The sequence below is a fragment of the Phalacrocorax aristotelis genome, chromosome 3, assembly GCF_949628215.1.
Source record: "Phalacrocorax aristotelis chromosome 3, bGulAri2.1, whole genome shotgun sequence".
Lineage (NCBI taxonomy): Eukaryota > Metazoa > Chordata > Aves > Suliformes > Phalacrocoracidae > Phalacrocorax > Phalacrocorax aristotelis.
In genome coordinates this window covers 54,675,667-54,687,707 of record NC_134278.1, presented here as the reverse complement: position 1 = coordinate 54,687,707, position 12,041 = coordinate 54,675,667, and the positions used below count along the sequence as shown (strand labels likewise).

The 12,041-nt window shown below is 37.8% G+C and overlaps 1 protein-coding gene across 8 annotated transcripts in view; it reads right to left on the bottom strand.

Annotated features, from left to right (window-relative positions):
* DSE (dermatan sulfate epimerase) overlaps positions 1-12,041 on the bottom strand; it is a 37,150-nt gene that overhangs the window by 6,522 nt on the left and 18,587 nt on the right. For 5 of the 8 annotated variants that reach the window (XM_075087484.1, XM_075087487.1, XM_075087488.1 and 2 more), the window contains 2 exons: positions 4,506-4,759; positions 540-779 (listed from right to left, as the gene is read on the bottom strand). In XM_075087484.1, coding sequence (XP_074943585.1) covers positions 540-779; positions 4,506-4,759 — 494 coding nt within the window. Of the gene's footprint in view, positions 1-539; positions 780-4,505; positions 4,760-7,010; positions 8,479-12,041 lie in introns of those variants that run through there. The other 3 variants (XM_075087486.1, XM_075087490.1, XM_075087491.1) reach the window with 3 other exon arrangements.

Sequence of the window (12,041 nt, the reverse complement as noted above, 5' to 3'; positions counted from 1 at the left end):
CAATTACATTTTCCATATGAAAAATATTTTAATCAAAATGGTATAAAAATCTGTTTCAAAGTTTTGTGGAAAACTGGTGATCATATACTACTTTCCTATACTTTGTTGATACTCCTACCCTGGCTTCATCATTCTCTATTCCTTCCACCTAGTATTTTAGTGTGATTTTTGGCAAAGAAAAAAGGCAAAAAATAAGAATTGCGAAGAACATTATTTTTCAAACAGAAAACCCCAGAAACAGGTCTGTTTCAAACTCTGAAAACAGAAATCAAATTCTGAACCATTGCTTTTTCTCCCAAATGATGTTCCTATCTTTGGACTGGTTTTAAAAGCCAGAGTTCAATAAACAATGATCTTTAATAAGCAGCTATAAACAAGGATGTCACTGTTTCAATGCATGATGAAGGTAAAATCCACGGAAAAGGTTATTTAAAAAAAATCCAAGTACAATGTTATTTAAAACTGGCCTACTTCAAGTATGAAATTTACTGCTGCTTCAGGAATTAGAAGATTCATCTTCATTCACCCAAATGACCTACCTGGCAGGACAGTCCTGTACATAAATGCAAAGTGCTGCTTGAGCCAGGGGTGGCTGAAGTGATTGATATCAAAGTGCCTTTGGACAAGAAACATGTACTGGAACAGTGATCTGGTCGTGTAGCTGCCATAAGCCACGCCTTCATAGAGGGACCCATCAGTGACCTCCTGCAGCAGGACTACCGACTTCTCCATGATTGCCAACACTTGTTTGGTCCACAAGTAGGCTTCCTGAAGGTAGCCTGAAAGAAAAAGGTGTTGGCAGATCTAAGTACAACACCAAAGATAACAGATTATATTATCTGTACTCCCACAGTGGGATCCTGTACAGCAAGGAATTTGCAATCCAGAGCTCTAAAATACCCTGTAGTTCTAGGGTGAAGAATAAAACACTATATTTAAACACATCAAAGCAAGGTCACATGGTCAGGGAAAAATCTATCAAACACCTTTTGTTAATAATGTGGGATTAAGCTTTCCATCTTAAAGGGAAAATTTCCTTAAAGCATCCAGGACATGCAAAAAGGAAAGAGCCACACCAAGACTATTGCATTTCAAATTAAAGCCATAAGAAAACAAACTTACAGTCCCCACTAGAGGGCTCCAATAATGCAAATATTCTCATCAGTCTTTTTTCACTGGTGTGATTACCAATGTGGTAAGGAGATCCTCAGAGTTTAAAAATACAAAGAAGTTCACACTTGAGCTGTGGTTAACTGACATTCTACTAATACATGCTCTATTTTAAGACATGCTCTGTTCTACTTACATTTTCATTTTGTTTTACAACCTAAAAGGTTATCCAAATAGAAGTTACTTTGGAAAAGTGTTGCATGGTTAATTCCAAATGCAGATTCCTCAATTCCAGAATAAATTTAATCTTCCAACTATATATATATATATATACACACACAGCCTCAGCCCTAAACAGTTATATTTCTTCCAAAGAGAAGACTTTCAGAGATCTTACTATTTTGATCTGAGCTACACAAATCAAGAACTGGGAAAGGGTTGTGAAAAGGCCTTCCAGGGCTCGTCTGCCCTCACCAAGAACAAGCACAAAGCACGAGAGCCTCAGCACTACAATTATGTATTGCAGAAGGTGGCACGTGGATCCCAGCAGAGGAAAGGCTACGTGCCTTCTCTTATTTTCTTTTGGATTCACTGGCAAGAGAGGTAGAGCTAAATGGAGACCAACTGCCTTGTGCTTCTATATGACAACTTAGTGCCTACCCAACTCAAAGTGTCTGGACACAGATTTAACCAGACTTACTTCCACCAAATAGCAGAGCTCAGCTGGCATACATTACACCCCATTACGTGGTGAAGCGGTGCCCGCTGAATAAAGAGTGTTTGCCAGGCTAAGCGAGTATGAGCCACAGTCAAACCCACTACCAAGACTGTTTCATGTCATTGCCATAATTACTGTATTTATGGTCAGCAGAGTGATGAGCAATTCAGACTTCCTACTAGCCAAGGCTGCCAAATGCTGCTCGGTTAACAGAGAGAAAAAAAATTGCAATTTCCAAGTTAAACAGGCAACCTGAACCTAACACAGAATTTTTATCCACTGGCTAAAGAGAGAAATACAATGGGGAAGGCATGAGCAATGGGGGCAGCTGGTGCTACTTCTGCTTAGTTTACTCACAGCTATCTTGACACTACTTCATTGCTCTGATGGAGCTGGCAGCACAGAGGTCTGTCCAGATGAAATCCCAAATGCTTCCACCCGTATTTTCCCTTGTGACATTCACAGTCACAATAGCTTGCTTTTGACTACTGCGCTAGCAAGAATGGTATCTTCCACGGTTCAGCACAGTGTATTTACCATTGTGCTGCATATATGTTCTGTTTACTTAGTTTGTATTATGCTGTAACACTGTACTTGTAGTATATTAAAAGAATATGAATACATGAGAATAAAAAAATTAAGAGACTCAACACTGTCAGGCTACACAACAAAACAGAACAAATCTCACCCAAAATTAGCAGTATCTATCTATACAAAATCAGGCCTTACTCAGGTTTCTTTTTTGAATATCTGAGTGTTTATTTTAACTGCAAAGACTTCAGTATATATGTGTGCCTAGAATTAATTTTAATTTGTTTCATTTTTCAGTCCTGTGACAATGTTTATGTGTTTTTAAGCTAGCTATTTAGTCTCTGCGTGCTTCAATAGCTGCATAGTGTTTAAAATTATTAGTTGAAATTTAAACCTTTTGGAAGAAAGGAGGATACGCTAATTGCAATTGCTATGCATCTGATACAGGGAGAATAGTATGTTTACTCCTTTTCTTCCTCATTTTTTTTTCTCTTTCAGAAAAAGCCTTTCATCTTGGAATGAGAACTTTTAAGAAACTGTTTTTTAAAAAAAGTTGCTCTATATTGGAAACAACAGAATTTTCATTTAGAAATACAGAATCTGGATGTTTTGACCTATTTTCATTGGAAATATCAGCACAAATTTTCAAATTGCTCAAGTGTTGCTGAATTTATTTCCCCAAATCCCCCTCCCCCCTCAAAATAAAAACCCACAACCTGCTACCAATCTTTGGTGAAAGAAATACTACCCAACTTTATTTGTGATATTACCATTTTTGGCACAAAGCATACTTATGGTCTATACTCTAATGAAAAGCAGAGTCATCTCACAAACTGCCAGCTTTCTGCCACAACGGAGGCTCGGGAAAGGTTGGAATTATGAGGAATTTAGCAAAATCCACTGAAGAAACATGACCTGAGTCTTCCATTTGTGGAAGGCAAGACAGGAGGAAAGGAAAGAGCTTCCACACATGCTCTTGCTGCTTTTCAGCATATGCACATCAGTGAACATGCTTGTTTTAACAAACCGTTAACAAAAAGATGAACCCCCCCAAGCACAGTAGGTGCCACAATTTTTTGTCACATTTCTTCAGGCATCTGAAAACTCCAAAGATGTGCAGATGTGCCTTTGCTTGGGAGGGCTGTACAGCTTGGCAATGCCATCAGCATCCAGAAACTAGATTTTCCTTGACTTACAGCAAGTAAATAGTTCCATTGGTCACCGTATTTTCATAAGACTTCTACTACCTATTTAATAATCACTTGATAAAATACTGATGCATTCTTATAAAAGCAGGAGCTGGCTCCATGACTTCCACCTCTCAGCCAAAGTACCACTAGGATTTAAAGTCAGGATTTCTTATCTACTCCCTCTGACTCTGTGACTTGCATTCTCATTTACATGTGCATCACTCAGACAGAAAGCAACAGTCCCCAGGCAAAGCAGCCAAAAGCAACTGGTGAGGTTACTCACCTGGGAATGGCAAAGGGCAGGTTTAAGTCCCTGAAGCAAAAAAGATGATACCTGGTACAGATGCTTCTTAGATGAAGGTTGTGGGGTGCAAGGGCATAGTTCAGAGGGAAAAAGGTAAAGCCCTGCTCATCTCCATAGAAAAGGATGCTGGAAAGAAAGGTCCTGAGCTGTAGCCTTTGGGTGGATAAAATTACACCTTTGCAGCTCTCTCAGGGAAAGAGGAAAGAAGTCTTGGATGAAATTCCAGGTTATCCTGTTGTCTAGCTCCCAGCTCAGAGCGCGGGAGCAGATTCTCAGTGCATTGTGTAAGGAGACCAAGTGCATTGCTCTTTACTGATAATTTACCCTGAAAGACCCTGTCTGTAAATCTAGACTGGACAGACTACACACAAGGGGATTTTTAATTCTTACAAACAATGAGGTAAGAATTTCAGAATCACTTAGATAACGGAATTTATATACACAGATATATATGCATATATATTATACCTTTTACATCTGCCCACAGACTTTTGTTCTATTCAGTAAATTACATTTTTTCTAAGCAGTAAAGGAACAAACCCAATACCGCTGTACTCTCAGAAGCCTTTCTATCAGTTCCTGAACTTTGCTGCATAAATGGCTGATGGAGTTGATACAGTTCAGCAAAACATTCCTATGGTTTAGCACATACCTTGATTCATCAGAACCAGGCTTCCAGCCAGCAGGGCCACACAGTTGGTAGGCTGGTGGTTGTGGAGGTACTGGAAGCCCCATCCACGTCTGTATGATGTTTCGTACATATATCCCGAGGCATTGGCAATTACCTCAAGAAATCTCTCCTGTTGAATCTTGCTAAGATAGCTGTACAAGAAGTCATACGCAGTGGCAAAACCAACTAAGGAGTGAGCGAGAGGGACCTCATCCCACGGGGCATCCTTCACTAGCCTGTCAATAAAGAAAGATGCCAATTAATTGAGTTTTACCTACTTATTTTTCTCTATTACTGTACTGTGAAGTGTGTATGACTTAATATCTTTGAAGTTAGGCAATTCAAGTTGAATTTTAACACAGTCGTAAGCTACTTACCAAGTCTCTGAGACCATTGTTTTCTTCCTAAGTCTGGACAATATTAACCTTCAAAGCTCATTAATTTTATTGGAAAGATTAAGTTGTTAAATATTAAAACAGTGCTTGCAATATTCTGGGTTTTGCTTGGGAAGTCAGACATGCAGAATATGGATTGCACAGAAACAGAATCTATTTAACTGAAGCAAGATTCACATCATTTTTGTGAGAAAGTAATATTCCATAGTTTATACTCCTCCAAAAATCTCTAACAATGTTTTTCCATTTCCCAAGGAGCCAAACATTGATAAATTCCTGAATGGAGGCTATGGGACTGAAGCTGTCTTTAAAGCAAGTAAAATAAAATAACTCTCTTTGCTGTTTCTTCATTTCCCAAATGCATTCAAGGATAGAAGACGATGAAATTTACCTTCATGACTACTGTTCAAATTAACACACTTAACAGCATTAAAAAATCCAGCATTTCACATAAAATAGAGGTAAAATGATGCCACTACTCAAAATTATTTTCTAGGAACTACTTGCTTGTATCCAATGAGTACACTGAACTTAGCATAGTAGTACATTTGTACCAAGAAAATTCATAATGGAGGTAGAGGTAGTATAGGACAAATATTTCTCTTAAATCAAGCATATATTGCATATCAAAGACTTTAGCTTTGCAGTACTGACAGCACTTTCAGACCATGGTTCTACAGAAAAGGAAATGTGAAGAAATACATAGTGAAAAAAAATCTTTGATAAACTGAACAATCATCAGCTGCTTTCATGGTTGTTCTCTTCTTTCACTTTCTTTGCAATATACGTTTTGTTACAGAAATTAATTTTAAATTGTTGAAAGCTTCCTACTGTAATTATTGGAAATTGTGTTGTGCTCCTGAAGACGTGCACCTTCCAGCTTCAACTCTTCTATGACTAGAAATATGGTTTCATCTTAATTTGTGTAAGCAGTAGTGTGAACAAACAGATGAGAAAAAAATACCAGAAGAGTAAGACTTAAAAAAAATCCTCACTCTGCTATAGGAGCATTTACTTGCATTGAAAACGCACGAATGAACCACATACTGACCCATTAATTGACCCACATAATTGAACACATTATGACCATCAGCCTAGGGCACTGCAGCTATGGTAAAACACAACATGTACAAGTGAGAAAAAAGACCTCTAATTTTCATTTCAGTATATCTAACATCATAGGAAGAACTCAAATGACTGTGGCACATTCATACCCGCATATAAGGAAAGCCTGCGTAGGCTTTTTGATTAGCTGAATTTCCAACAGTTTTAAGTGCTCACCTTCCTTCAGCTTCAGTCCCATCTTCTGCTGAGTGAAGTTATACATTCATTTTTCCTTTTTTTAAAAGGAAATCTTCATCTCACAGATTTTAAGTTAAATACATGAATGCATTCAGCACTGAGCAGCAGGATTTGACTTTTTTCTAACCAAGGTTTTTATTGGACTGGATTATTTTGTTTGCACAAGTTTGTTTCTTGGTTAACAGACAGGCATTGACAGAAAATGGTCGTGAACAATATTAAGAGAGACAGCTATAAGTGTGGTAACAAATAACTGTCAAAGCATCAGGAAAAAAGAGTTCTAGAAATTTACTACTCATCTTCCCCACATCCGCATGCTATTCTCTGTGGTCAACGCTGGGAATGTTTCTCTGTCATTTTTTTCCTGGTTCAAACTCTAAGCTTATCAGTGAAGACTTCTAGCCAGATATAGTAAGGTTTCTTACTTATGTTTTCACTTAATTGTTGTGCAAAAAAATTACAGACCTGGAAGCCAAAATATTTACATGGTGTTCCTAGATAAACTGGAAAAAAATGTAGCTGAACTGTGTACGCAAAACTTCCGACTCTCTGGATTTATGTGGAGCCATTAGCCACTGAGGCACAAAGATTGAAAATCTGAATTAACTGGTTATTCATCAATGTCAATTAATTCTTTGCATCTCTCCGTCTGCTTTTTCATCTTTCCTTATCATTGAAAAAGCTCTTAAAATGCTGTTAGTCCTATACGTAAAGTTGCATTCTATGACAGTTATATGCAACACCCTGGCACCGTGATTGCTATCAGAAATCCTCTGACACATGAACATACCTTTGATCAGCTATATTATGAATCCTAATTTCCAAAGCATTTTTAGTTTTGCTTTTCACTAAGCCTTTCCGCATTCAGAAATCAGAGTTCAAACGGGTACAGGAAATATCACTTTAAAGGCCTCTGCCTGGAACAACTCCAAAGTGATTGAGGCTAAGCTATACATTGGGGGGAAGAAAAGAACAGTGAAAGAATTTGAGTTAATTTAAAACATTTAATTCAATTCAAAGTTCAGTGTCCTTGTAACAACATAAAAATTGCTAATTAGAGTGTGCTTAAAGCTATTTAACAATCTTTACCTGATTTCATCTTAAATGGGATTTGACAGTGGAACTGATGTATTGTAACTTTCATTGTTAAGATGTATGTTAACTTTATATTTGGTTTTGAATGCAATACTGCATCAAATTCTATAGTGTAAGAGGGTATATTAGTCTCTGTGGCACCACTTCTGATGAAGTAGAAACCCCTGTTTTACATAGGAAGTACTAAAGCGATCAGTTATGACTGCATTTAGGTTGTTGATTTCTTCAGAAAAAAAAAAAACCACCCAAACCCTTCAGTGTAAAAAACCTTATGTTAGTCATCCTAAGCCTACATACTAGCATAGTTATGCACCTCAGGTTAGACAAAGTAATTTTATCATAACTTCCCTCAAATTGCAATTCTGTACAGTAAGACTTATACACGATTTACCAGAAGAGATGCACACAAGTAATAGAGAAAAATTAAAGATGATGATTTAAAGACCCTTATTTCTAAACATACAAAGCTACAGCCAACATCTGTTCTTAAAGTGAAGCTGTCTTCAAGTCATAACTCCTTAGGCTATATAAATCAGTGCACCTCCATTAACTGAATTTCAGTGGAACCAAGCAATGTACACCAAACTGTGGAATATGATTCACCAGGAGAATGGTCAAGAAGGAAGCATTAAATGCTTTTTGTATTTAAATTACGCTCTCATTTTTCAAATGGATCTCCAGTGTCAAATTTGGTAAACAGCCTGGCTGATAAACCACAGGAAAGCATGGTACCATAGGCCTGCACTGAACATACTATGTGAAAAAAAGTTTTCAGGGCTGTCTATTAACTACATTGCTCTGAAATATTAAAAAAAAGCGCTGTGTGTTTTTATACAAATAAAGATAGGTAAAAACATGCCAATGCTTTGCACTGGAAAACAGCTACTTTCTAAGCCTCTCAGGAGTAAAACTCAACATCAGATAGTACGAACCTCAGCTTAGCAATTAACCGTGTCTGAAGACAGCAAGCAACCTTTACCTCAATGCTGCCTTAGCCTCTTTTAAAGGTATCAGATGTTACAAAAAGAGAATGCAAAGTAAATAAAAATATGTATAATGGATTCTTCAGTATATAGCAGCTACTTAGTTGCAAACATAAGCACTTTTAGCAAAGGCAACTGTTCCAAAATTTCTAAAACATATTTTAAAATAACAGCTAAACCATAAACGCAACCCTACAGATAGTACAAAAAAACCACATTTTTTTTTAAATTTATATACCTATACCTACATTTGGAAGGGGTGCCTATCTGGAAACTTGAGAAGGTCTACAAAAGAGCAAAGAGCGTTGAACGAGTTTGCTGCCTAATGATCAAACTCCATAAACATCCAAAGCCATATGCGTTGTTCCACACAAAGAACCGCTGCGGACAAATTCCGTGAATGGCACAGGACAAATACATGCTTGGAGTGTTCTTTTAAATTCTCTTCATCTTTCTCACATAAAATATTTTTGTTACGTTATTTTACACATTTAGAGCTGGATATAAATCCTCCATGAAGAAACTAGAGAGATGATGGTTAAAGTTGGTATTATGGATAAGTAGTATGGTTTTCATACTTGTGTTGAGAATTTTAGCATAGTGCAATGTGGTTATTTGTTTTAGGTTTGCCACCTTACACAATAAACAATGAAACTGAAGAGGGAGTTAAGACCCAGTTCTTTGGCCATCAGTTTATGACGTCAAGAATCATCACACATGGACTGCATTGTCCAAGGCTAAGAGTGTAGATACCACCTTCAATAAATGCGATTCTGTGCTCTAAATGAGTATACCAATTGTATAGAATTTTGGATGGGAAGTAAAATTCAACATCATCAACACCACCACCACCACCACGAAAAATTGTGGTAAGATTACCAGAACCTCTCAATTTCTTGACAACATTCCTAATGCTACTAATGTCTCTCTTCTCAGTAGAAACTGTTTTCTGTATCTTTCCCTCATTTCTCTCTACAGATAAGCACTTCCTTAGTGAAACCAGCAGTATTAGCTTTTCTTTAAGAAATATGAACCAAGAGGGAAAAACCACTATCTGCCCAGTTCAGGGCAGGATTTAAATCAAACTGTCCTGCCTCTGAATTCCTTGATCATGGCCTGTTTAGAATCGCCTTTCCTACACTTTGTATCCAGTTCTTAAAAGCAAATCCAAGTAAATAGGAAAATAACACTAACATGAAAAATAGAATACCCTTCCAAGCAGTGGGAGATCTGATTTCTAGCCTCTATGGAAGTAATCTGCCATCACTGCATGCAAAATGAAGCATTAAGCACATCCTGATATCTGTATTATGCAATTAATCCACATCCTGAAGTTTAATGCTCCAAACTTTCCCATAACAAATTACTTACTGCAGAATAACTCTGCATTAGATTAAGCTAATGATTGAAGTAAGCATGCCAATAAGCCCTCCGCAGTACTGAACCTCTCACTCTCACTAGGCGGATGCAAAGGAAATGAGTCAGGGCTCTTTTCTGAAGCCTTACAGGTGAAAACTAGTTCAAGGACAGCCCTCTAGTACATTTCAATGTGATCTATCTTAGACATGGTAGCTAGCTAACAGCATGGTTGAATTTAATGCACACTGAATGTCAAGTGTGGATGCAATAAAGCATGTAATGGGGCCAACCGACCTCTCGATCCTGAAATCTATTGCGTAGTTGTACAGTCTTCCCAATGCCAATGGCAATGCCCTGGCACTCCACAGACCCTTGCTATTTTTCTGATCCACTTCTGGGGGTAGGAGATACAGCTTTAAACCTTCCGTCAGGCAAAGGAGAGAAATATTCTTCCGTGGCCAGAGGGAGCATACATACTAAGAGGGAGTGTACCTACCAAGGGGAATGAGACCACCAACATTTATTTTATAAACTAGACTCAATTTTCAGTATTTTTCTTACAAAACCTCCAAAACAAAATATTTTCTTGTGCTCAAACAGAATATTTTCTTCACCAACGGAACAATATCTTCCAATTTTCGTTTGGGAAAGAAAAAAGAAAAAATCCTTGAAAAAATCTGTTTAATCCAAAACAACCTCTCAGCTTTCACCCTTTCCACATTTTTCTGGTCAGCTGCCAAAAGAAAAACCCCATTATCTGCACGACCTAAGTGCTCGGTCATTTGCAACAATAAAAATGTTAAGAAGAGAAAAGCCCTTGAAAAATTAATGATTTATATGTCTGAGGTAAAACATGACAGGTTTGCCCCAATCTCTTTACCAGTCCTGTTTCAGCAGCAGCCACTCCAACGTGCTTGTGTTCGCTGCAGCTCATTTCACAGACAGACAGGCAAAGGAGTGGTTAAATGTAAAGGGCTACCTTCATGTCGATACGGGGGAAAAAAGCAATAGATAGACAACATTTTTCAGAAGTTTTAAGAGCTTCCTATAAAAGTAGGGTTGCACTGCTTAGGTGTTGAGGAGGCAACTAAAACTACTCCTTTGGAAACCTTCATCTACTTTCTATCATCTTTCTCTCTGTTTCCCCATAGGTCTGTAATCATCCTTCTGCCACTTCTAAAGCTCTTTCAGATCCCCTTCTCTCGTTTTTGGCTTTGATCATAAGAGAGCCCTTTTCACACTGGGCTCGCTCTTAGTGTCAATCATGATCCTTCTGCATTGGCACATTAATGAACAAGAACCGAGTCTGTTTTAGTAGTTCTCAGTGCCATATTAGCAGACAGAAATGTAGTTGTGTTATTATTTTAACAGATTACCTCTAGCTCTTGTAGCAAATTTTTATACCAGGCGTGCCACAAAATGAGCTCCCTGTAACTACCACAGAACTGCAGCACCAATTTATCTCCTAGAGATCCTGTCAATTAAGAAAGAAGGTATAAAAGAAACTCTTCAAAATCCAGCTAGCCATTTAATTTCACAGTCGTGCAATTTCTATTTTTAAATGCTACATATGAAGAAGATAAAAACAGCATGAGGGTTTGATATTCACTTACTAACACAATATATATTCCAGACACCAAATTCATCCTCCTAACCTTCTTTCTCTTTTTCTTCCTCCCTGTAGGAGACTATCTCAGCATACCCCAAGCTTCTTTTGTACTAACTTCTATGCCGCAGTCTTATAAAACTCTCCTAAGTTTTCTTTGAATGTGACTGCTGGTTGATTATTGGGAGTCAAACAGATGTTCTGAATTTGTGGTGTCAGCACAGAGACCCACTTTATTTCAGCTCGGCACGTGAATTTATTTGTTATACATTTATCTAAACATTTAATTATATTTATGTATTTTTACTTTGTGTTCCATATTGTCTGACACTGAGCACTCTCTGGATACTACCAGCAATGGTCCTATAGACTGCTCCAATGCTTTTAATAAACAGGGACTAACAGAAGGCTACAGGATTGCTGGTTAATAAGAAATAGCAGAAAGGTTACAGATTTGTTATGCCAAAGCCTCCCATTAACTTCTCCTTACTCGCTGCCACTTCCTTGGAATGTTTGCACATGCTCGACAGTAATTATCTCCCCTATGAAACCCACAGGGCCAGGCTTACTGTCAAATCCCACACCTTACTGCACATTGGTAACGTACTGGTCTCTAAAAACGGTGCGTCAACTAAGCACAAAAAAAGAAAAAAAAAAAGTACAGAAATCTCTTGTTTGGCAATTGCAAATGGGGACGTCTCTTCTGCTGTAAGGAGGGTGCAGAATTGCAGAATTTGTAAACTTCTAAGGCATTTGGTTATAAGGTGGGCTTAGTAAA